The 26553-nt window shown below is 42.8% G+C and overlaps 1 protein-coding gene across 9 annotated transcripts in view; it reads left to right on the top strand.

Moving 5' to 3' along the window:
- NPRL3 (NPR3 like, GATOR1 complex subunit) overlaps window positions 1-26553 on the top strand; it is a 45628-nt gene that overhangs the window by 5992 nt on the left and 13083 nt on the right. For 2 of the 9 annotated variants that reach the window (XM_063343377.1, XM_063343373.1), the window contains exons 3-11: window positions 962-1000; window positions 4658-4787; window positions 8076-8150; window positions 11005-11158; window positions 11992-12073; window positions 19276-19413; window positions 20151-20307; window positions 22185-22291; window positions 23574-23703. In XM_063343377.1, the coding sequence (XP_063199447.1) occupies window positions 4704-4787; window positions 8076-8150; window positions 11005-11158; window positions 11992-12073; window positions 19276-19413; window positions 20151-20307; window positions 22185-22291; window positions 23574-23703 (927 nt within the window). In that variant the 5' untranslated portion in view covers window positions 962-1000; window positions 4658-4703. Of the gene's footprint in view, window positions 1-610; window positions 629-961; window positions 1001-4102; window positions 4190-4657; window positions 4788-6514; window positions 7235-7387; window positions 7439-7545; window positions 7720-8075; window positions 8151-11004; window positions 11159-11991; window positions 12074-19275; window positions 19414-20150; window positions 20308-22184; window positions 22292-23573; window positions 23704-26553 lie in introns of those variants that run through there. The other 7 variants (XM_063343376.1, XM_063343374.1, XM_063343378.1 and 4 more) reach the window with 6 other exon arrangements.

Consider the following 26553-nt stretch of genomic DNA (forward strand, 5'->3'; position numbering starts at 1 on the left):
TCTTTTGGATTAAGTAAGTGTTTTGTCTCTCCTTTCTAAAGTGGACAGTGTAATCCTTTTATCAGATTCATTTTTAGGAATTTTGTTTCAGGAAAAAAGTCTTTTTTTCCTTCTTATGTGTAGAAAAAAAAAAAAGCAGTTGACTGTTAAAATGAAAATAGATGTTTCCCTGATGCAAAAGTGAGTACAGCTGTTAAGAGAGCTTTCTGCTGTACACCTGTTTTAAAGGTTTTCAAGTTCTTTGCCTTGAAAACTTTTTCAGCCTGCGTTTCCTAACTTTCTGCTTATTGCCTGGGGCAGAGAGAGATGGAGAATGACTTCATGCTTGTGCCGTGGTTCTGGCCAGGCTTGTACCTATTGTTTAAATCCCTGGCGGGGTGCAGGAGCGGCTCTGTGTGCAAGGCCCTTTACAGAACCCTGGCTGTGCATGCAACAATAAGTGTTTGGCATCCTCTTTTTCTAAGTCTTGGTGGTATGGAAGCACCGGAACCAATTGTGAAGAGCTGTGGGTCATTTGGGGCTGCACGGGATGTTCCTTTGGTGACAACTCTAGTAATAATGTAGAAAAGAAACTGAAGTATAGAATCTGCTCTAAATCAGACTGCAACCTCTTCTATTTTCTCTTAAGGTAAGCATGAATTAAAAACTACGGTGTTAAGTACAGCTCCATAAATGCAACATTTGGTGGGAACACATTAGAGCAGCCAGTGCTAGCGAGATGCCGTAGCCTGTTTTCTCCATGTTGTCAATCTAAGCCTGCAGTTTATCCCAGGAATTCACCTACTGTTAACTTTTGACTCTTCTCAATAGTTATATTTCCTTTACAGGAGTTTAACCCTTAATAGTTCATCCTAGTTTTTAATATTATATCTTTTTTCTTTTTTTTTTGTATTTTGTGTACTTGCCTCGTTTATTTTCTTGTGTTTTTTGTTTTGTGTTTATGGCCATGTTCCCATTTCAGAGACCAATGTCCTCTAACTGATGAGCAATTGGTTTCGGGGTAAGACCAAACGTTCTAAAAAATCACCTTTGTCTAGAATGGCTTTCTTTTCTCACCATCCTTTTAATTGTGCTTTGTTTCTGGTTTCTGTTTTACACTGAATGATGAGATAATTATATGCTAAATCACAATGTCTTTAGGCAACGTATTGCTACAGGTTTATGCTAGGGTAATTACAAAGGTCCTACTAACATTTCTGTGCTTCCTGTAGGGTATCCAGAATGGGTATGGTAGCGTCCCTTCTGTGAATTGAGAAAAGTTGTGATCCTCCATGAATGCAACAAGTATAGCCTTGGCATTGTAGTTATCCCAACAAGGAGCCCTAAACCAGATTGCTTTCTGATGAGCAATGACTTAACAGTACAGATCAGTGAGTAAACTGTGTAATCCCACAGTAATTAACGGAGAGCTCTTCAGAGACCTGGTTTTGAGCACCTGCTCTGATTGCTTGTTCTTGGTGCCCCAGTAAGCTAAACTGGATGACTGCATTGTACCCCCTTTTTGAATTTGTGGAGAGAAAAGTGCTTATCTCTACCCAGGGCCTCAAAAGTATTAAACTGCATCTCTACTCCCTGCTTAACATAAAGATGCTCACCTAGATACTCAGCTCCCATTATAAATTACTTCAAAGAAGAATTCTTTATAAGAACATTGCTTTGAATTCCTGTGGCATATTAAAAGTTATTGTCTCTTCTTGGGGAAAAAAAAGGAATTTGTGTTTGACTTTTCCCCCTCCTTTTCCATGTGCTAAAGCAATTGCTCTTTCAGCTGGGTTTCCAGAGGAGATGCTGGTGCCAGCAGTCGATCTGCACTAGCGCAGTTTGTATCGTACTGCTGGATTGTCTGCTGTTGCTGCCACATTTAGCTCGTGATAGGAGTGGGAGGACATTTTTGGGCAAATCAAAGCTTTTCTTTTTTGTATTTGGTTTCCACCTGCTGGATTCCTTAGTACAGGAGAGGTTTGCTTCCCTCTGGAAATCACAATGCTCGGACTCATCTCATAAAGGAAGAAGGGACTGTTACTGCCCATGCTGCCCAGCTGCAAAACCTAATCTGCTTCTTACAAACTCTGGGGCTCTGAAAAGTCCGTATTTTTAGATCATTGTAATACACCCCAGAGATAAGAAAATTGGTAGTAAAATATCTAAAGTGAAACTGTTATTTTCAAAGAGGAGATGATGAATTGAAATGATGGGAATAACATATCTGCTGTCCCTCAATCTCCTTGTTATCCTGATGCCTAGCAAATATATAAATTATGTAGAGCATTGGGGGGAAAAAAACCCCAAACCATCAAAACCAGTAAATCCAGGCTGTCAGATGAGGAGAATGGGGCTGGAGTCCAGGTCACTCTTGAGAGAGCCTGCGGTGATACCAGGTGTCTGTAGCCATGAAATAGCACTGGGGTTATCTTTCCTGGCTGCAGTTGCAGTACTCTCCCAGAAAGAGAGGTCTCTGCTAGTGAGACGATACCAAGGACTTCACAAAATCAGCCTTTTAATCTCCTCCTCCCCACAGAGCCACATAGAAGGCAGGGCAGACAGAGCTGCTGGTGTCACGAGCTCTCCTGGGGAGCTGCCGAACTGTTACGTTCAGCACCACATTTGTCTGTTAAAAGATCTGCTGGTGTAATTCCTTGTAAAAGTCAAATCTTAACAGTGGTGAAAGTCATCATAATGATCAGTTTCCCAGCTCCCAAGGTATCCTTTGCCAAGGCTGGGGGAGGGAAGAGTAACTCATTTCTTACCAGCATGCAGGCATTTTCTAGTTTACCCTCCTTCTCTTTACACCCCCCGAAAAAACATATGCTCGTTTTAGATCCGTCGCTATTACAGTCTTCCTGACTCCATGATGAGCCTATTAACGAGCACAGCTGAACAGGGCAAAAAGAAGGGGGAAAGCTCACTGCTGTCATGGGGACTTTTTTTCCTATTTTGAATGTGATCTCCAAGGATTGTCCGTCCAGGTCCTGTTTGAGGACGCTTTGCCCTTTCTACACGATCTCTGTGTGTTGTGCAGCCCAGTGCAGTGCGGTGGCTGAGGAGCATGGGCTCAGTGGCCCCAGGACTCTCTGGCTAGTCTCCTCATCTCTATTCTTGCCCTTAGCTGTGTTCAGAGCAGAGGAGCCCGAGATTTGGAAGTTTTTACAGAGCTGCTCCTTCCATAAGCCAAATGTAAGCAGCGTGCTGTGGTCAGAATGATCTGTTTGTACAAACACCAGGGGCTTTAACAGCTCATAAAGGCCCTGTGTTGTCCTGCATCTTCAGGATATGTAGGTCTAATAAAAGAAATGCCCCCTGGGTCACATGCAGCTGGATACACACAAAGGATCTGGCTGTGTGCATTTGTCTTAATTTCTGTAGTACTCCATAACTCACTCAGAGTGAACCAGGAATATGGAACATTAATCCCTTCTCTGTGCATCGAGGGCTCACTTGTGGCCGAGAGATAAGGTGCGTGCAGCACACGCCCAGGCCTGCCCTTTTCTCTGAGTGATACTGGGTTATCTGGGATACCTGCCTGGTGGAGGGGGATGGTCTGACAGAGACACATGCTCCTGAACGTAAATAAAGAAAATGAAATAAACATTTTCATTCTTAAAAAACTGTTCTCATCAGAAACTGGTTTGAAGTTCATTTGGTTAAACAGGAGCCTCCGAGAAATCAGATGAGGAAAGAACTTGCTAATATCAAACCTTGCATTGCTCCTATTCTAGAACAAGAAGTTCCCTCCAGCAGCTAACTGAGCTCCCCTTCCCTGTGGATTTGAACTCCACTGTCTCAGGGGACACGCTGAGGAAAACAAACATTTGTAGAGACCAGGCGAATGCTGCAAGGCCATCGGAAAGAGCAGTTGCAGAATTTCTCTCTCGTCGCACTGTATTCTTACCCATTTTTGCAGCAGTAGCTGTATTTTCCAGGGCAGGCTCCTTGTAGATACTTGTCCTGTCTTGCAGCTGCCTTCTTCCCACCACCGATCCGGAGCAATCCAGTAACACCATGGTCGGCACTGGGAAAGGTCTGCCCTGTCACAAATTGGTCTCAGTTTGGTTTATCAAATGAGAAGGTGCAGGTGAGGCCAGGCAGCTCTCAGAAGGGTACCGGTGGCCTGTTGACCACAGATTGAGACCTGTTGAGTAACTTTGAGTCACACTGATGAGATTTGGGAAAGGAGGGACAAGCGTTGGATGTATGTTTCTTCTAGTTCTAGAATCAGCTCTTTCTTGCCTTCCCCTCTTCCATACTGGGTGGCTTAAAGATCTCTGTTGTGCTTGAGTGACAGGCTGTGTCAATATGTAGTTGCTTAGTAAGTTCATTAACCTGCAGCTAAATCCAGGCAATGGCTAACTCAAGCTGTTTTTATATTTAAGTGAACTGCATCTAATCTTTCCAGTGTATTTTGCTGAGCATGTAATTAAATAAGCATGACCCTGCAGTCTTTGTCGTGAATGCTTCCTGTTTTATAATTGCGATGATCTGAGAGATGTAATTAAGGGGTTCTTAATTTTCCATAATTGGTGGTACTCCAGGTACAGCAATTCAAACACAATGTACAATCCTTTAAAAACTCACAAGTTAAAATATATCTGCATTTGGAGGAATATTCTGCGGGTATGCTTTTTGAAAATTGTAATAACTTCTATCTCTGCTCTTCAAGGTTTTCAGATGTCATCCTGGCAACAATTTTGGCTACCAAGTCAGATATGTGCGGCAAAAAGTTTGAACTGAAGATCGATAATGTTCGCTTTGTTGGCCATCCCACCTTGCTCCAGCATGCCCTTGGGCAGGTATGATCCGAGGTCCGCTCTGGTGACTGGCCTTCTTTTCAAACTGCCTGGCTTTGTTAGGAAACTTAGAATTCAGAATGTGCATCTTTGCTTTTTAATCCTGTTTTTAGTTCACGATGCTCAAAGCTGTCTTTTATTTCCAGATAGATACAGTGAGTGGCAAACCAAGGGAGCTGTGTCAGTGATTCACAGAACCCCCCTCCCGGTTAGCGTAGGAAAGCAGTGTGGGTAAAGAGAAGTAATACTAAGCAGTCCAGCTCAAAAAGCTGTTTCTCATCACATTAGTTATTGCAAGTTAGCTCTTTAGCACGTCTAATTAGTATGGCAGTTAAAAAAAACCCCAACAACCCCACACTAAAAACCTTCACAAATGCTAGAAACTACGTCAGCCTTGTTTTTAACTCTAACTGGTGCTGAAGTTGATTCACAAAGCTCAGTGAGAATAGGTAGGGAGTTGAAAGAGATCTAAAATTTTCTTGTGGACGAGGTCAAGCTGCTGTTTGCATTGAGACCTTGCTCTGTGGCCTGTGTTTTAGCTGCTTGGAATGAAAGCAGGTGCCGCCCAGGCTATGGAAAAAGGACCTGCTTAAATCTAGGAGAGAATTAACATGCTTCTATGTGCAAAATATTCCCTGTCCCATTCCTTCTTTCTGATAGACCGCAAGAATGAACTAGACTGGTAATTTCTGAACCCTACACTGATCTCTGTCACTGAACTGCTTTGGTCTCCTTTTTCATCAAATTTACCAAGTCGTTCATTTTTTCAGGAAAAATAATCTGCTTGCCAATTCTATCATCCTTTCTATCTATAATTAGAGGTGCAAACAGATTGTTGGGAACTGCTGCTTGATATTTAGAGGACCAGACTGCTTTAATCCAAGTGAGGAGCTGGCCTCAAGCATCAGAAAATGCTACTGTTCCAGTTTTGAAACTCAGTCGTGAGTCTACAAGAATTGTGATGGAGGATCACCAAGACTCAGTCCTTAAATGCTTAAGCTGTTTTGGAAGACACAATTCAAGTGTCCCCAGGGTGTGCAAGTACATCACCAGCCCCAGACAAGGCAAGGAATGAACTGGGCCCAGGGTCCGGCCAGGGACCCCAGCCAGGAGCAAAAGAAGATAGGACCAGAGACGGGGCTGGAGGACAAGGCTGCAATGTACTTAACAAAGGTCCATCCTGGAGACAAGCTACCTACGATGATGTGTGTCGAAGGTCCATCCAGGAGACGGGTCTGGAGACAGGCACACCTATGGGCCAGGGGCTCAGCTTAAATGGGGCTCCTGGGTCCTGGGCAAAGGTGTGTGTGTGGAGACCCAGCTAGGGCTGCTCAGGCCCTGATCTCTCACAGTTATCACATTTCTTTATTTTGCTAATCTCCTCTGAAAGGCAGAACTTCCTAAACGTGGTGTAAATGAAGTTGAAATTTGTATTTGTGTTTTTTTCACCACTTATGATTATACATTCTCTCCACTTTCCAGTCAGCTTTATCCTAATTGCATGAAATGTCTCTTTTTTCAATTTGTCTAAATAAAACTGCATCCAGGTAAATAAACAAAGTTCTAAAGCGCTGTAAACACTTTTTTGGTTGCTTCTTGTAGGATCTTCTTTTTGGGTGTGTCTTATCACCCCAGAACTTTCTGGTGTCCGGAATGTTCTAGACGTCACAGCTGTCTCTGCTAGTGCATTTGAGTCTAAATCTTGGACCCTTTTGCAGTTAGGAGGATGGAGCTCCTTTCCCATGGAGCAAAGGCAGTAACTGGAGTCACCTCTCAGTCTCTGGTTTGGGTTTCTTCAGAGTTCATACTGCAGTAAATTAATCCACAGGACAGCTCAGCAAATTCTTACTCAGATGAGATTCAGGAGTTCCAAGAGCACGAATACTTAATCCTATGTGCCAGACCACCTTTTCTGTAGCAATATTCTGAATTCTTCAGATTCCTTCAGCATTTTCTTTTCCAGCTTAGTCTTCCTTTTTCTGGACAAGAGGTGATATGAAATCTAGCCTGCATCCCAGTTGATGTTAATGGTGGTAGTTTCTTTGATTTTAAGGAAGGAACAGGATCACTCCCTACCGTCAGAAATGCTTTTGAGTCTTTATTAAAGTTCACAAGACATCCTGGAACCTGTAACTCCAGGGGAATAAATAAACACAGTAAATGGGCTTTACCACCCTCCTATCACTGCCTTTTTGATAGAACTTCATTTACGCTTTTGAAAAAACAAAAATGCATATCGCTTCTTTTAGTTTCTCTAATTTTTAAGACTACTGAGTGAAAGCACTCAAATTTTGGAGTTCACTGCTCAGCAGTTTGTTGCTGGTGCTCGGGACCTGTCAGGAAGGGAGGATGCAGCCCTGCTTTTGCCATCTTCTCTCTCTGCGTTTGCCCTCTCTCAGACCCTGCATTCGCAACGCATGCACGTATGTTGGGTAGAGACCGAATAAGAGGTGAGCAGGGTGTTTGGCCCAGCAGGTTATAGCTGGTTTCACTGGGATTGGATGGGTGTTCAGCAGGGACCTTTGGGGTGGCAGTAATGTCCTCTGGATTTGTGCTCCATCTTGTGGCGACGCTTGCTCCGTTCAGAGTTGTTAGGCTCGGATGCTCGAATTCGGCTCGCTAGTCCTGGCTTCCACTGTTCTCCCCACCAGAAAGTCTGTACCTGCCTTAGGGCTGAAGCTCTCTGCTGCAGAAAGAACGGGGCGGGGGCCGGAGAATGTGTTTGAAGTCCTGCAGGAAGGGAAAATCAAACCTTTTATTTTAGTGCTGCAGTTCTACAGCATGTTTTTTTCTGATAACAGCAGCAGTTTGTAACATGACACAGTCCAAATGGGGATTTTAGGAAAGGCAAGAATAGATGTGGCCTGGGATGAGAAATTTGTGGATTTCTTTTTAGTTAGCAATATATATGACAACTGTGCTAAGGACTTTAAACGTAGGTTCCCTAATGATGCTAAAATGCAATAGTAAAGACACCTTGTAAGACTGCTGTCTTAACTGATACTTATTTCCATGGTCATGACCAAAACGGTTTGGTTTAAGCCTTCACAGCTTCTCAGAAAAGGCAGTGTTGTAGAGTAACTGTGACATTTTAATAAAAAAAAATAAAATCATAATTTTATTTTTTATAAGTCAAATTTGGTGATATGATTTGTCTGCTCTTTTTCCTCAGCACAGTTGTTATTTGCCTGAGTTAGGCTTTCTTTTTTTTTTTTTCTTCTCCTTTTCCCCCTTTATTACTGGATCCAACTGACACTAGCCTATGGGATTTTTTTTTTAAATATTTTTCAGGTATCCAAAACTGATCCCTCACCAAAGAGAGAGATGCCCACTATGATTCTCTTCAACGTGGTGTTTGCACTAAGGGTAAGTCTTCATTCCATCTGAAAGTGGAATGTGCTTCAGATGTATAATAGAATGCAGTAGGCTCACGTTCCAGTGATCTCTTGTAAAACAGTCAGTGCCTGATTTCATTGGGCTATTTTAATTTGAAACAACAAACCTAAACAATGTAGAATATGACGATGACAAGTGGGAAAGTTTTCCAGGCCAGTGGAAAACAGGTCCAATTGTTCAGTGTGTAAAGGCGTGCAAGAAGCCACTTTGCAAAATAGATATGAACCCAGTTGCAGGTCCTGTATGTGTCTTGTCCCCTGTTATTAGTGAGCTGGTAATCTGCTGTGATTTTTCTAGACCCTGCAACTGAGGCTTGTCCAACTGAGCTGTGCATGAAGCCGGCCTGCGCCTGACCCTCCTGTGTGTCAGATGCCGCTCTCTGTACGTCACTGCTCTGCTCCTGCCCAGGATAGGACCAGATCCATACAGCTGCGCTGGCATGTTGTTGAGCCCTCGTGACTCCATGCAGCTTGGAACTGGGTGGTCGGTTCTGCTCCAGAAGCAGAGGCGGCAGGCTGCGTGGTCAGTGGCTCGTGCTTGGCCAGCCTTAAGAGTCAGGTCCCCACCATGGCCTTGGTCAGCTCAAGTGCAGAGTCATGCAGAAACCTACTCCACCTCAGAACAGCATGGTTTTGAGCCCTTGCTCATGCTGTATGGTACAGAGACATGTGCCTTTGCTCAGTGCCTCTAGGCTTTTTTTTGTAATTAAATGGGCAGCATTTGAAAGCTGTGTCCTCTTAGCAATGAGATCATTGTAAAGGGAGAGTGCCAGGGAGCAGCGGCTCTAGCGTTCTGAATGAGAAGAAGGTACAAGTGAAGAATAAGTAGGTTTTGCTGCTCAGCAAGAACCTGGAGCAAATATATTGTTTTTTCTTGGAATTTTTTTCAGGCCTGCTATGTTAAGGGATCCTGGCTTGACTAATTTGGTGATATAAAACCCTAGAAATTTCATTATGTTTGAACGTTATTTGCTGTCTGAACTCCGTCTTTCTCTTCCCAGCCCGGAGGTTGTATCTGTGGAGCCATCATAATATTTTTGTGGCATGTACACATAGGAAGAAGCATTTTAAAACTGAAAGATGGAGTTGGAATAACTGTCTTTATGGAAGTGGTTGATCTTTTTGCTTGACCGGGTATAATGTCATGATTTAAAAGCCTCCTGCTCTCTGCTTGTGAAATTACGTTGTTTTTTTCCTTTTAGCACTAGTACTTTTCTTACTGCTGGCTTTCTAGTGGTGACTAACGTGGACATGGCCACAGTCTAGATGGCTTGTCCTCAATTGAAAAGCAAGGTTTCACAAAAGACAATTATCCCAGCATTCAGTCTGAAGCAAGAAATAAATGATTCGGTGAGTTCTGATAGGGATCCAGTGTTTTGCCTTGAGTTCTTAGGTGTTCTTAGGTCAAGAAGTGCCAAATTTGCAACACTGAAGTTGATTTTAGATTTCACACATTAAGAGACGTTAGTTTCAAGAGTTTTGATGTTTTGGTGTATTGGTAAAGCACCGCGCTTCGGTTGTAGGTAGGTGTATGTAGTAGATGCACATGCAAACACAAACATTGATGCACATTGAGTCATGTGCAATGCAGAATTGTCGAAACCAGTGCTCCTTCATTTGCAGTATTGCAAGAGCTTAGTGAAGTATAATGAAGGCTATATCTAGCCCTCATTTTTCTAGAATGTAATTTCTAGAAAAACTTGCTTTTTTGCATTTTGTCACTGTGATGATACTGATGTAGTTGTGTGTGTAATGCAGCACTAAATCATGTTTGCCAAATGAGACACTCTTAGTTCGTCGAGAGCTGTCAAGTTTCTGAAAAGTGCTGTGCAAAAAGCCAGTGGAAGTTTTTTCCTAGCATGGTGTAGCGCAGTGCGGAGGGTGGGTGAGGCATTCTGAGATAAAGATGAGAGTCCATCTGCAGTGGGCAGACAGAGCAGGCAAAGTCCCAAATGTTATAATCAGCACTGATCCTGCTGTGTTTAAGTTTCAGGGTTACCAACGTGTCGTGACTCATCAAGAATAGTGGAATCCAAAACTGATGACTCATGGTTTGCTAGTTTACATGCCAAGTTATCGCTCGTTGGAACTGTGAATTCCTTTAAATGTCTTAACAAACATGAGGCAGCTGCTTACTCAGACTGGAGCCGAGTTCCCCCCCCTCCCCCTTGTCAGCTGTACTTACATGATAGATTTTTCCAGCACTTTCATTCTGGGACTTGCACAAATGCAGTATTAGTAATAAGCCATATTTGTGAAATATTTGGAAACTTAAATCCAAATTCATTCTGGTTTGCGATCAAATTACCGATCATGTGCTGGTAATTCTTACCTAGTTACTGTCTTGTCAGTATATAGGACAATCCTCAGCAGAGCAAGGTGGAGCGAATGGGCTAAGTTAAAGGCCCTGCAGTCCTTATGCTCCCAGTGAATTTAACCTGCACATTGTGATATTCTGCCTTTTCAAATAGCCTGACACTTTTCTCACTGTATGAAATAGAGTTCTTTGGTGTCTCTGCTAGCAAAGGGCCCAGTAACAACTGGAAAAAATAAAACAGATAGGAGTGTCATACTCCACGTTCTGTGTTCATTTGATGCACATGGACAAGCTTAGAAATCCCTGAGTCTTCTCTTTAACTTTGGCCATCTCTGAGCTTCTGCTTTGTTGCTGCTAGAGAAAACTCCTTTCTTTTGCTGGTTGCAGAAGAGGCTGACTTGTTATATCTACTGAAGATAATTATTTTGACTACTTATCCATCACTGTAGTTCCATGTATGTTACTGTGACTGAATGACCGACCTGTTTCTTTTCCGTGTTGCCTGTAGGCCAACGCAGATCCATCCGTGATAAACTGCTTACACAACCTCTCCCGAAGAATCGCCATAGTCTTGCAGCACGAGGAGCGCCGCTGCCAATACCTGACCAGGGAGGCCAAGCTGATCTTAGCTATTCAGGATGAAGTGTCTGCCATGTCAGAAAGTGAGTGCTGAGCTTAGCGTTGTGCAGGAATATGTTTGTCCAGGAGCACTTTTTCAGAAAAGTGCTGATGGTGCCTTCTTATTTCTTTTGTGGCTGGGATCAGTATGAACAAGTTTTGATGCTCTTTAGCATTCTGACAGCTTTTGACTGCATTTTGCCTCATCCAAGATCACCATCCCTGCTCAGAGATGTCAGCTTTAGAAGTGAAGTAGCTTGTTTACTTTCCTTGCTAGCTCAGTTCAGTGGAATCCCTGGAGAATGTGCACTGAGCCATCCCATTTGGATCTGCCTGTCAGGCTGAGATGGAAGAACTCAAATGTCGCCTGCTTCACCCAACCTAGAGCAGGTTTCCCATGCTTTAATGCTGTGTGCTGAGTCACCAGATTTCTTCTGTGGATACCTTACTCTTACATGTTGTTAGCATGGCTAGCAAACAGTTACAGATCATTTTTATAGACTGTACTTTAGAGCAATTTGCTATAATAATATACACTATTTAAGGTGAACTCTGTCTGACAGCGATGCATCATATTGCTGCGAGCATTAAGAACTATAACGTGTATAAAAACAAAAACACTTAAAATCATCACTTGTCAAATTCACAGTTATATGTGCTTAACTGAGTTGAGGTTTAGGAGAAGTTGGCAATAATTCATTATTATTATTATTTTAGCACGTAACTTGAGTTATTGTAAAAGCTTTGAAGGATAATTGTAGATTAAAAAGATACAGATTCTGTCCCTAAGATATGGGTTCATACCTAGTGGGGGAAGAGGAAACTCTCTTTGCTTTGAGATCAGTTGTATGCTTTTTTGTTGTGAATTTTTCCGTAGCCACAGAAGGGCCACAGTCACCTTTTCATCACATCCTACCCAAGTGCAAACTGGCCAGAGATCTCAAAGAGACATATGACAGGTAAGTGGGATTTCCTTTCTCGCTTATAGTATGCTGCTTCCCACTGAAACCTCTTGGCCTTGTTCCTTAGGGTATTATCCACCTCTTCATGCTGACAGCTCGCTGGGATTTGGGTTTTAGACCAGGTCGTGCAATGTGAAGGCGAGCTGTCAAGTGAAATGTTTGCAGAATTGCTATCCTAATCATTACCTTGGTCTCCCTTGGGGTGTATTATGATTCTTAAAAGTTGCTTATGTCTGTCACAGGTTTAAGAATTACTATTTTCTTCCTTAGCACAGAGCCACGTAATGACAAGCAAATTGTAGAATTGAAAAGTGTCATAAAATGAGTATCATATCGCTGTAGAAGTACTCTAAACCTGTAGCTGAGAGAAAAATGCTGCATGTAGCGCTGATGGCAAGTCAGATACTGCCCTGGCTTCATTTGGTTACACTGTGCATGTCTGGACAGTGAATTTGGATTAGGTGGTGAGACTTTCAGCAGAATGGAAAGTGTAACATGCTGTTTCTTGACTGGATTAAAAGTTCTGGCAAGGATTTCAAAGGAACGTGGAGTTAGTGTTGAATTTCAGCAGGAGCCAGCACCGACCTCCTACAGTGCGCTTTTGCTCTGACACCTTGTCAGTGCTGACTCCTTGTGCAGAGCAGACACCTCTGTTCAGGATCTGCACTTGGTGAAAGACCTCGACAGAGGAGCACAGAAGGTTTTGGTGGGGAGGAAGATGATGAACCCCTTGATTATAGGGTGTTTGTCAGGGCTTGGGAAAATTACTCTTGAGTTCCTTGATTGACTGTAGAGCACACTGTATGCTATTAGACAAACCCTTTAGCCTCCTTAGATTGTGGTTCCCCTTGTACAAAGGGAATAATTGCAAAGCCCTGTAAGGTAAGGCACCGAGAGCCTAAATAATTGAATGATTGCAAAGCACACTAGAAAACTTCTAATAAGCAGTCTTTTGTTATGTTTAAGAGCTGTGAATTTCAGCCTGTTTGGAAGCAATGTTGTATATTGTTCGATACAACTCTCACAAAACCTGTACTAAAGTTTAAAATAAGGCACTTTTTATGTAACCTGTAATTCCAATATTAAACTTCACCTACTACTTACTTTTCTCTGTTCCTGTAGGGCTGTGTATTTGTGACTGGGCAAACCCTGATCTTGTTTCCAGACATTTTAGTGACACAGTGACATCTTGTGGCACTGAGCTGTGACTGGAGGAACACACAGCCCAAGCTCATGGAGTGTGCTGATAAGACCCTTCCATGAAATAAGGAGGAATAGCCTGACCACAGAGAGACACCCATTGGTGCTGCCCCCCAGACGTAAAATAAGGCAGAGTCTCCCTCCTTTAGGCATTGTGAGAAGTGGTGCCAGTTATATTTTGGCACTGTTGCATGACATTGGCATAAGCAAATTTAAGAAATAAGCTGTTGGTAAAAATATAAAACGTCTGTGCATTTGATTGGAAAGCTCTGTTTGAAGAGTAGTTAACGTTGGCGTCGTCTGTCTGTATAATAAGGTGGTGTTCTGCAGTATTTTTCCGTTAATGCTTCATATGAGAGAACAGAAAATATACTTATTACACCTGCAGTAATACCTTGCCAGGCAGGCATAGAATTAAAGTAATTTTTTGTTCAATTAGAAGAAGTGGTCTGGAAATAGGTTTTTTACTCTGAAGCTCCAAGATGAAGAATTCCTGAGTGGCAGCAGCTCTGGAGTGAAGTCTGTGTGGTCTTTTATGAAATGAGGGTTAGTCACAAGTGACGTGGGGTTGCAGAAAAAGCAAATAGATAGGAATGCATAAAATAAAAGCCTTGTCTGTAAGATGGGAACCAGCCCTGCTCAGGATTGCAAATCCCCTGCTGTAATGAATACTGCATCCAGTTTTGGGCACCACATTTCAAGAAGTTTGGGCCACCTAGAGAGTGTGGAGGAGTGAGAATGACCTAAGAGGAAAGATTGAAAGATTCGGTCTGTTTCCTTTAGAGCAGAAAAGACTGCTGGGAACCGCAAGTTTTCAAATGCATGCAGTGACAATGTGCTGTTTTAAATTTACAGAGATTTCTGGCATAGCCTTTGGCATAGGGGAACAGCAAAGTGGAGAGAGCACTTTGAATTGCAGATGGAAACCGGGCTCTCCGAGATTTGCTCGAGCCAGCATTTCCTAGTGTCTGCTGATTTCTGCAATTCCAGTCGAAGGCCTCTCGAACTATCACGGTAGCTCCAGAGGTGCTGTCTAGCCCTTGGTTTCCTGTAGATGGTGCTGAGGTATTTCAGGCAAGACCCAACATGTCCCTTAGCAAATTGGTTTGTACAAAAGCACAAGTGCACGAATCCTTTTATAGTTCAAACTGACCCTTGCATTTGGAATGAAATGCCCGTATTTTATAAGGCAGGAATCAGTAGCCAGCATCTTGACTGTAACGCTATCGCTGCTATCGTAGTGGAGTATTATTAAACCGACAGTTTAGAGGTAATCAACATCCAGTTGATCTAGTTGATTCTGGGACCTTTTTTGACTCTAGTGGGGAAGACCAGAATGTTTCTCTTTGATCTGTTCAGAAAATAGATTTGGGAGTCTTCATTCATCTTTTCCTTAAAATCCAGCATTGGTATGGAACAAAAAGCAATGGCTTCAGGACCAGGAGACTCCGGTTGCTGGTGCCTCCAGTGCTGACAAATTAACCAGTGTTACAGTGGGTGTCCTTTTAATCCGGTATTCAATTTAGGGAATTAAGACCGCTTTCACCAAGTTTTATCTGCAACTGCAGATATGTCAGCTTGATACTAGCTATGTATCTGCCTGCCTGTTTTTAGCAAACTTAGCTTTACATCGGAATAAAAGTGAAAGTATGGGCAGGTTTATGGGGAGGAGAGGATTGATTGTTTCTTTTCTTTTAATACACAAAGAGCCTTTATACATTTTTAGCCGAGTGGGACTTGAACTGACTGGTAGATCTAGCCTGTCTCAGCAGCTCAGGGAGAAGTGGAATAATTATATGAGACTTAACGAATTATTAGATGTGTAGCTGAGCTATAAAATACAAACCAATTGCAGTTATTTGACCAAAGGATGGTCAATCTGTCCTTTACAAGGAAATGTGAAATAATTTCAAAGCTCTTAAGGAGTCACAACCTCTAGCAAAATAAACAAACTCCAAAACTAAGCTCACCCCCAGCAAACTGGGAATTTATTAATGCATTATTAATTTCAGAGATAAATAGGATAGACATAAAATGACATATGTGTATGTAAAAATTCATAACCCTTTTATAAAATGAGGTGAAATTGTCTTTGTTTGTCAATGGTAATGAAAAAAAAAAAAGGCTGCAATTCTGTGTGATACTGGCCAACATTCGGGTTCCCATTTTGGGGCAGCAGCTCACAGTCGCTGTTCAGGACAGAACAGGAGAATAGAGCAAAAGAGCAGTGATATTCCCCCAAATATTCTCCAGCTTCCTGCAGCTTGCAGCTCTGGAGGTGGTTTCTGTATTCAGCAGCCTTCAGCTGATCTCACTTCCCGGAATTAGTCCACAATCCTTTGAGCCAGAGTAAATATTTAACAATGCCAGCATCCTCTGATAAGGAGGTCCATGGCTTAACTAGTTTCTGTGTCTCTTTCTATTTCTTTTTGAACTTTGCTCCTTCTAGTGTCATTAGGTCTTCTGATGGAGAGATGTTGAACAGCTTTTTCCTATTTACTTCTCCCTCTCAATTTTAGACTATGATATCCCCTCTCAGTATCCTAATCCCTCGTCACGTATCCCTCAGTATCGCTCATCAGGTATCATCTAACCAGAGTTGAAAAAAAACGTGTTGAAACTAAGTTTTTGTGGGATAAAATGGAATGTCTTTGAGGGTTTAATAGCCAGTTAGACTATGGGGAATGAAGCTATTTTTGCCCAGTGACTCTTGAAGTCTGTGGGAAAAAGGAAAAGTTGCAGCAAGGTCTCTGGATACCAGTTAACTGTCTGATAAGACAGCAGATGAAATTCAGAATAGATAAATGTAAAGTAATGCGTGTAAGGCCAAACAACCCTTATATAGTACGTAACTGTTCTGAAAAGAGCTTTTGGAACTACAGCAGATAGTTCAGTGAAAAAGCTCAGGGTGCAGTAACGCTGCAAAAAATCCCCATAAAATGTTAAGAGTAGTTAGAAAAGAAGCAAAAAGCAGAACAAAGATTTACCTTCCGTAAATTCCTGGTGTACCTACTGCACCTTTGAATGCTTTGTGCAGTTCTAGATTTCCTATCGGGGACTACTTAAACTGAGTCCCTGGGGTTCACGACACGCATTGCATCCGATGCAGTATTCTCACCTTCGCACAGTCACGTGTCTTCCTGGACTGTTTGCTGCACATTTTAAGTTGGTTAAGAAGAATAAAGTACAGTTGGAGCTAAGTGACTCCCTAATGCGACTTTCAAAACTTGTTTTTTTGGTATTCTCTTCTGTTGCTGGTTTTTGCTGTTCTGCTTTCTGCCCCTAAAAGAAAGTGGCTTCGGGGTTTGCTGGTCCCCAGCCAAAGAGCTTGGGGCAGGCTCATGGAGATTTGCGAGGCTCACGGTAAAAAGCCTGCTAAATAGATGACTTCATGGAGAATCTGTAAAGATGAAGGCAAATGTGGATCCGAACTGCACTTTCTGTGACATGACTGTATTTCATGTTGCATGAATCTTTGTGTGTATATTGGTGAAATCATTTAACTTTGTTGGCTGGCTAAAGGCAGTGGCATACGCTGCTGCTGGAGGGTGTAGCTTCTTCCTTGTCAAATTCCTAGAGTCTTAAATTATTTTCCATCCAAGGAGGGGCAGGTGAAGGAGAAATTATGTACGTAAAGCTATAATGAAAGCTTGAAATTGTACAGTTGAATGCAAATGTAGAAGAATGAAATTAAGATTCAGATCAGAACTGAAAATCTGGTTTTCTTGTTGTCTTTAATTCTGGGTTATTGTTGTATAGTGCACTGTAGACAAAATTATGCTGAGGAGAGTGTAATTATGTAATTAAAGCTTCTGCCTTGGTGCACTTGGACCAAAGAATGAAAGGAACCAAATGTATTTTTTTTTGTTTGTTCCGTGAATGTTATACTATGCAGGGAAAATATCCCTGCAAGTGTTTCATGTTTCCATGTGTCTTTGCTTCTCTTCAGTAAGCTGTTTTATCAACCCCGATAGCTTTCACATAGTCCCTTAACTCTGTTGTCCTGCTTGCTCATTTATTGTCACGTTTTCTCTTGTGAGTGTTTGATCCAATAGATAGCGTGGGTAACTACTGCTTCAAGATGCCTTTTACTGTGTATTTTGAGAGAATTCAGCTTTATCTGTCAGTTGGTATATGTCTGCTGGGATAAGCAGCGTTACTGGAGTTGCAGCATTTAATGCAAGAAGAACGGAGGTGTTAGCCGTGCTTTGCATGTTCCTTCAGGGTTTGGAGCTTCTGATCAGATGTGAGCTGGTAATGCCAGAGAGAATGGATTCATCCTTTCAGTTCCTTTTTTTTAAAAAAAGGAGAACATCTGTAGTACCTGCTCCCTTTGCAGCTTGAAAAATCAATATTTTTCAGAGGTCACTGCGAGGTTTCAGAACAAACCCACGGCCTTTGCTTTTGCAAAGCAGTGTCTGCCGTGAGATTTCCCCTAATGAGTCTGATCATGCACGAGGCGGGATGGGATCGTGTTTGCTCTCTCACCACTCTGTTGTGGTTTGGTGAATAGTTACACCGGCAGCCAAAGCTGCCCAATGTTTTTGTTTTAAAGCTGAATTTTCAGGTCTCTCAAAACCCTGTGTGCAACCAGATGAACTTGAAAAAGAGCATGTTAGTTTGTGGCCTACAATTGAATGCTAGGTATAGATGTTTAAATTGCCACATAAAGAGTTTCCAAGACATTTATTTGCTCCTGGCCTGTTCCTGGCATTTGTTTATATCTGTTTTCTGTAGAGGGGAAATCTGTGGGCGTTATAGACACAAAAGTCATACCGTGAGTCTCAGCACACTTGAATTTAAAATTTGGACTGGAATTTTCGAGTGCAAACTTTGAAATTTTATTTTAGGCCCCAAAAAATTCTTTTTGAATGAAGTTTAAAATCAAAGGACACATTGAGAAATTCAGCCCTCCAGTGCAGACAAGATTAACTGTTGCTTAAGATTGATTTGCAAGTTTATATTTGTGCCTAACTCAGTATACCTGAAAAGATGCTCTGGACCTTGCCTCTTCCTCCCTGCTGGGTCCCACTGCCCCTAGCAAAGCTGTTCCCCGCGTTTCCTGTCTGTGGGCTAGGCAGCGTTGGAAAGGTTTGCACGGTGGTGCTAGCTTAGCTCCCGATGCTACGTTACACTTGGAGTATCTTTACCCATTTAAAAATAAATATAGTTACCTGCCTAGGTATATTTTGTCTGTCGTCTAGATTTACAGACTTCTGTAAAACTACCTGAATGACGTTCATTGCTCTAATCTCCCAGCTTTCTGGGTTTTTTTTCAGTAAAAGAGGCTTATAGTTGCTTTCAGGCTGAACACAAGGGCCAGACTTCATTGTCATTGCTGACAAGTCCATCATTTCCACTCCAGTCCTGTTGTCTGAAGTCAGCTTAAAGGCTTAGCTTAGTCCCTGTGGTGTCCTAGAACGAAGAAAGCATTTAACAGGCACATTTGTGATTTCATGCGACAAGCAGGAGCAGGTTAGTAGGAAACAAACAACCTAAGCAGAACTGAAGGGGTCGGTTATTGTGGAAATAGGCTGCTTGTAACACTCCATGCCCAATATGGACATTTCCTTTTCTCTTTCCATGGAGAGGAGGGTGGAAATTGGTGATGAAAACATTGTGCCCAATTCCTCTTTGCCCTTTGCAGCGGTGGTCTAGGGAATTTTCCAGTGCGTTGCAGCAGATCTTCAAGAAACTCTTTTAACTTGAAATACGGCTGCAATGTTAAGAGCAGAGGAGGAGAAGATCAGTGGGGTGAAGTCTTTCAAATTCCCCCAATTCCCCACCCCCCACATAGAGGATAACGCTCCCTAAGCACAAGGTAAGGAAAGCTTGGCAGCTCGGAATGGGCTGGTCCTCAGCCAGTCGGGGGATAGACAGGATACATTCAAAGTCTTTTCTCATCCTGATGCGATTCCTGTGCAGGGGTGAATCTGCACCACAGTTACATTTGTTATACATTGTAAATGCTGTGTGTATTTATTTTCTTCCTATTTTAGTCTCTGCACAACAGGGGTGGTCCGTTTACATATCAACAACTGGCTGGAAGTGAGTTTCTGCCTGCCTCATAAAATCCATTATGTCGCCACAAACTTTATACCCCCTGAAGCAATCGAGAGAAGCCTGAAGTCTATCAGGTAAGAGCAAGCTCCGTCCCTCAGAGTGTGCCCAGTTCCAACTGTGGTGCTGCAAATGTCTGTGCTGGCACAGCTGGGGGGTGATGTGATGCTGAGCTGTAGTGGTGGTGGGGCCGTGGGCTGAGACGGGACTCCCTGAAGCTGGCGCAGAGGTACCACGGTGCTGCTGTATTCGTGGTGGCGCGAAGCCACAGCCTTTGCGTTAGCATTAGGTAGTTGTACTGAAAATGGGAGGTGATGCTGCAAGAGAGGTCTGCGGTGTTTCCAGTCAGAGGAATCGCACGTTTGTTTTAATCTGTTGACTCAGAATTAATTTTGCTTTTAGAAGAAAGACAGCCCAGGCCCCATGATATCTTATTTCCTGCGCTCTCTGTTTACAGCTTTTTACCTGCAAAAGTAACCAATTTTTGCTTTCTTCCTTTCTTCTACAGTATTCTGTATTTCAGTAATGCAGATGAGCTGTTTGCAGACTAGTTCTCCAGGCTTAGTTGTATGCCAGCACAGTGCGGTCATTTTTTTTTTCCTAGTCAGTGGGGCACCCAGTTACTATATAGCCCTCTAACCCCTTTTTATGGGGAGCATCTTATCTTGTGACACAAAAATAAGCTTATTCTGCGCCCACTTACAGCAAAAGGATGATATTAGAAGTTCTTTTTTACCAGTAGATTGACCAGGTATAACTAAGCCTTCAGGAAAAGTTACAGTTTACTGTGCAAATATATTCTTTTTTTCTGCAGGCCGTACCATGCCTTATTACTTTTAAATGATGAGAAGTCATTGCTTAATGAGCTCCCGTTGGACTGCTCTCCTGCCCTGGTGAGAGTAATTAAAACTACCTCTGCTGTGAAGAATTTGCAGCAACTGGCTCAAGATGCTGACTTGGCATTGCTGCAGGTACGGGGAACTGTCAGCAGCAGCTGAAATTCTTTTAATTCACGACGCATTTTCTTTCTGTGTGCCAGTGGGTTTCTGTGGTCCAGGAGGACATCAGTTCTCTCAGTGTGAGCAGAGTGCACAGAGGAAGCTTGAGAGTGAGGGAGGACTGGAGAGATGAAGAGCAGTGGTGTGGCGACAGCACTCGACAGTCCCGCGGCCACAGCTGAATCACGGATTGCCGTAGGGTAGCAGGGGCGTCTGAAGGCCTCTGGTCCACACCACTGCTCAGAGCAAGTCCTTTACAGCAGGCTGCTCAGGAACTTGGCTGTTTGAATTCTGAATGCCTCCAGGGACACCTCTCACAACCCCTCTGGGCCCTGCTCCAGCATTTGACAAACATCAGAATGAAAAATTTTCCTCATATCTAATGGGAATTTCCCTTTTGTCACCTTGTGTGTGTTGCCTCCCGTCCCTGTGCCCCGCTGAGAAGAGTGGCTCTGTCTTCTCTGTGCCTTCCCGTTTGGTAGTTAAAACCAGAACAAATAGTACTCTTGACTAATGCCACAGTGGTCTGTCTTGGTTCTGCCACGTTGCTGTCTTTGTGCAAATGGAGGCACCCAAAATGCAAGTGAAAGCTTGCAGCTGCCATGGCCAAATACTGCTGCTTTCCCTGGATCTGCCAAGATCTTTCCTGCTGAAGAGCTCTGAGAGCCTGTGCAAACCTACCTATCGATTTCCCTTAGTACATTAGTGCACAGGTTTTGCAGAGTCCCAGGAAGAAGCTCTGGTTTAGGCTTGGGCAAAAATTCTGAGCCAGTCTCTCCAAGCCAGCAGCTCTTTCTGAATGCCTTTCCGGTATGGACAACCAGATTTCAAACCTGAATTGCTCAGGGTGATGTGACAAGCCCTTGGAAAGGGAGGTTTGTGCAATGGAGGGAATGAGACTCTGGGAATCCCAGGAGGCACGAGGCCACTGAGAGACCACTGCAGAAGACTGCAGTCATCGTGGCCCTTTGCTTGAAGGGCCTGATGAGTATATTAGATGATACAGGAGAGGGGAAAGCCATTCCATGCTTTTAAGGGTTGCTTCAGACCCGGGGACACAATCTGTGCTCTGTATGACAAGGGAGAAGAACACAGCTTGTCATCTCAGGTGCTCCTGATCATAGGTCCGCGCCTTCTCTTACTCGAAGGGAAAGGTCCTGTTTTGTAATAAAATGTCCAGGTCTGCTTACAGTGGTCTGTGGTGTTACTTGGCATTGTACAGCTATGGGATGAACTCTGGAAATTCCCTACTGCTCCTGTAGTTTTCTTCTCCACAAAAAAGCAAAGTTAAACACATCTAATGATACAGGCTGGATTTTATGTCTCATAGACGCTATTTATGTGGCTCTTGCAGAGCTATTAACAACCACTGACTTGTTTAACACATTAAAATATTTTGTGTAACTCATTACTGAAATATCTCAGTGCATTAAAAAGGCAGTGTTGGTTTCCTTTATGTGTGTGTCATAGTAGAGGCTGATTCTTTTGTTTTATTTTTCATGTATAACACTTAATGCATTTTGGGTGTAAACAAGAACAGGTTTTTGGGGCATGAAAAGTAACTAAACTTCTATTGATACAGTTTGAAGAAATTCTGTTAAGGCAGGAAATAATAAGTTGCTTAGAAATGTGAAGTGAACTCTGGAAATTCATAACCTTGCCAAATGCTTTTTGATGTGCCACATGTTTTATTAAACCCTGAATTTATTCTGAAGGCAGGGTGAAAGGATGGAACGTTTTTCTTTCATTTCAGCTCAAGCAAGACTTTTCTTTCATTGTATGGAACTCTTGCTGAGACTTTGAGTTTTGCTTTCTTGCTCTCCTAATTTTTCCACGTTTTCTCAATGCAGGTTTTCCAGCTTGCTGCACATCTCGTTTACTGGGGAAAAGCAATTATTATTTATCCGCTGTGTGAAAACAATGTCTACATGCTTTCTCCAAATGCCAGTGTCTGTCTGTAAGTAGAAGGAAAACGAGGGACTGTAGCAAGAAAGTGGTGAGAAGTACAGTTGTGCTTTCCTTCCCAGTCTGACTGGGTACAGGGTAGGATTTTTATTCACATAGGAATTTGTTGAGACTGTACAGAAGACAAACCATGACATGTGCCTGAACTTGCAGAGCCATGTAGGAGTTTGTGTGCAGTAGGAAGGGGCATCAGAGCAGATCAGTATGGTTGCGCAGTGATATGGGCCTTTGAAGCGATATTTACCCTGTGAAGCTCCTTTTGGTATTTTTAATATGCTTGCTCACTGAATGGCCATGTCAAAAAGGCTGCATGAGCCTGATGCAATATGGAAACATTTACAAAACAAAATACTTTATGATTAAGTTAAATCAATGTGTGTTTCATCTGGCACACAGCATCACCTGAAATTAATCAAAAGTATCAAGTCAGGGCAGTGTTGCTATCACTATTGCATTGTTTCATGTGATGGCATTTTAATTTTTCATATCCACATGCCTCCTCGCAGACAGAAGGCAATGCAGCCATTTTGAGAGCAGGCAGCGGCTATACAAGGAAGAAGTGGAGGCAGTGGGGTGGGTATTTTTGCTCTGCTGAAGGTTGGCAACCCTTTCTGTGTTGGATTTTGAGATGTTTTTAGAGTCTGTGTTGGAACTTGGTTATAGGAAAATAGTTTTAAATCGAAACTTCTGTGATGGAAGTATAAAAATAGGGCTGGAAGGGACCTTGAGGTCATTCAGGAGCAACTGTGCCTGTCATATATGGCAGTGCTGTTCTTGAAGACTTTTGTAGATGGAAATCCTAAGACGGACAGTTTTCCTAATGTTTGATTTGACTCTCCCTTACTTCTCATCAGTCACATTGCTTGTCCTGTCAGCATGGGCAGGGAGAACAGTCACATCTGCAGCTGCATTTTGCATATTCAAAGATTGTGTGTATTTCCTGCCCATCCCTGTCTTCTCTTGACTGCCCAATCCCTGTTCCTTTGATCAGAGACTGCGCAGGTCTAGACTTTTTACAATTTTTATTTTTCTCCTCTGGATTCCCTCCACACCTTGAATAACGTGCTGGAGCTGAATGTAACGCCAAGATGAAAGTGCATTTGCTTTTTGCTTGCTTTTGCAGGATGCAACATGCCATAAACTATCCTTACTGTTTTTCTTGATCACGGACAACGTTTCATTTGGGAATTGGCACTTCTGTAATGCTTAAATGGATAAATGTTATGCTGACTGGCAATATAGAACTGATTTCTGCCTTTACTTCTTTTCTGCAGTTATTCTCCATTAGCAGATGCGTTTTCTTGTCAGTTCCGGGGCCACAACCTGCCGTCGATGCTTTCCAAGTTCTCCCTCCCAGTGTCACTCTCAGAATTCAAGAATCCACTCGCACCGCCCGTTCAGGAGGTGAGATGGGGAGTGCACGGGAGCTCCTCGTTCTCCTGCTAATGAGAACAAGGAGTGGTGTTGCTTTTGGAGCACCTAGTCAGGAACCTGCTATTGCGGGTTTAGAAGTTGCCAATTACTGTGTTTCCAACCATAGGATTTGTTTTTTCGTATCCCCATGCCAAAAAGCTGTGGGGATGTTCAAGGTGAAGCTGTGGGGATGTTCAAGGTGGAGCTGTGCGGATTGCTGTGTGCTAGCAAAGCACAATCCTAAAAATAAAATCAGAACGTTTCTTTTCCTTGAGTGATAAAGCAGGGAAAACTGAAACTCCATTTGGTCTGTTGAAACCTGTCATAAATTAGCATAGCTGAGTGCAAGTTTGTGGATTCCCCACAATCACATTCAATTTTATTATATTCCATCTGCTTTAAGTTCATGATCTAGTTTTAAGAGCAGACTGTCTGTTCACTTAGCTTTTGATTTGAAACTGGAATTGTTTAAAGGCTGTTGCAGGAAGTAGACTCAGCGTGTAGTCAACACAAGTCCCTGTGTTACAGCATTAGCATTTTAATGTTCAGATGTGGGGTAATAATATATGGATTTTGGATTTGTGTCCTGTTGTTTTGCTTACACATAGATCAGGGCTTGCGGCGTTTCTGGGAACTGGTGAAATGCAAGAAAGAGCTCAATAATGTGGAGTCTCCTGATGACACTGTTATGTTCTCAGATGAAGAAGCTTGGACCTCTGAACACAGCTCGTTGTGGCAAAGGGAGCACAGGCAGATTTCTCCAGCTGATTTCTTGTTGTGTTGTTTGCTAGCCTTCATACTTTGATGACTTGCTGGCTATATGAAGTTAGCTGCTGTTCATATATCTGGAAGATTAACATCAGTTGCGCACACAGGCACAATTGTGAGAGAAGAATTTGTTGTAATTACGGGTTGGCAGAGATTGTGATCAGAGATAAAGATAAGTGATGATGTAGCGTCTAATCCCAATAGTATGTACTGGTCAGCTGCCACCTTGGGAGGCAGGGGAAGAGCAGCGACTACCGTTTTGTCAGTACTTCATTGTAGTTACAGACAAATCTGTGTCCTGAAAATTGAAGCTAAATTAGTAGCGTTACTTTTATTCTAGCTGCAGTAGCTTCAGGAAGCATTCTTATTGTCAGTACTCCTTTTAAGATTAATTACTTGCCTTAATACTTCTCCTTCAATATCTCTAGCTGCTCTCAGACATCCTGCTTTTGTTCAAAATACCAAATAAAGTCTGCCGCTTACTGCTGCAGTTACGCCTTGAAACACCAGTGCACAATCAATGTTTGCCAGAGCTGTTGGAGTGCTAAAATGGCTCTTGCAGAGTGTGCGTCTTCTCTCTGGTGCTCACCTGTCCGTGGTGAGCTTGTTTTCGGCTTGTTTTCATCATCCTTTCAGCCTGTGTGGAAGGATGAAGGATGATCCTGAGAAAAGCTATGGAAGCGCCTTCCACAGTCTGAAAAGGGGAGCTGAGGACTGGGGTTGCAGAAGACTTGGGGCCACATTGGCAAGACATGTGCGTGAAGATGGAGCAGACCACCACACACCGGTGGGCTGCTGTCAGTCACGGTGAGCTTTTTGATAAAGCTAATCATGACAGTTCTTGGGGGAGTTTAGATTAGAAACAGTTTTTAGATGTTGTCATATCAGTACATTAATGTAGGAAAAAACGTATTTTCTTCTACTCTGATTTACATATGTTGAACTCTCTGTATTACTGTTTTGTTTGGAACTAGCCTTTTAAGAGAGATAAATCCAATCCCTATCCTGAGGTGGTCAGGCTCCAGCTGTAATTAACAGAGATCTAGTCGATAGAGCAATTAATCTGATGAAATGTGGGTGGGTTTTTGTTCCGCTGTGCAGCGATAAAAGATGCTGTACTCTGAACTGTAAATATTGTCAGATTGTATTTGCTTTGCCCTTGAAAAAAATTAACAAAGTTGGGACCTCTCACTGTAATTTTGTTCTTTGTGTACATAGGAGGGGATGTAGGTTGTTTTTTTTTTAACTTGGAAGATTTTCACTAGTAGTCTGTTATCTTGTGCTTTTCATCACAGTGACAGTACTGTCTCTGTATTTCCGAAGGTCATCTGTGCTAAAAGGTCAGGACTGTGGGAAGGGCTGTATTTTCTGCAGCAACTGTTAAAGTCTCATGGCATCCATCCCATTTGATTCTTGTCTTAAGCATGGGATTGTCCTCCTCCTTTTGGCATGTGCTTCTGGACGGGCAGAGAATAGGGAAGGCATTAATAAAGTCCACGATACAAAATAGGAAAGCTGTTAAAGAGCCCTTCCTCCTGTTTTATAGCAGGTCGCACTGCCTGATTTGAAAGAGGACACAGTTATTTCTGTTTGCTTACTGTTAGATGGGTGGAGTTGCTCCATTCCTTTGGGTAGATGAAAAAACTGTGACACTGGCATTTTTATACTTGGGGTGCTGCGGTATGTTTTGGCTGATAGGAAGTAAAACCAACCTGAAATACCCTGAGCAAGGACAAGGGCAAGACTGCCTTGAAAGATGGAGTGCACGTCTACATTCTGCTTTTGGTGTCTCTCTGTCGGGTAGGCGGGAGTTGCCCAGTGAGCGGTGTGTGCCAGCGCTGCCAGCGCTCTCGGCATACCCTGTGCTAGAGGCAGGAATTTTTCTTGAGCTCGTCTTGATCTCATTTCTTGCCTGTGCCGTATATTGCAGTTGAACATTCTGGTTGCTGTATATCTCTCAGTGGTCTTGTGCTTATAATTTGAAAAGGTTTTGTTATTTGTGTAGTGATTCCTATGCTAGTTTTTCTTTCTCTGTGTTTCCTTGCTCGGATAGCAGTGTTGCAGCAGCCTGAG

Source organism: Chroicocephalus ridibundus, chromosome 8, assembly GCF_963924245.1.
Source record: "Chroicocephalus ridibundus chromosome 8, bChrRid1.1, whole genome shotgun sequence".
Taxonomy (NCBI): Eukaryota; Metazoa; Chordata; class Aves; order Charadriiformes; family Laridae; genus Chroicocephalus; species Chroicocephalus ridibundus.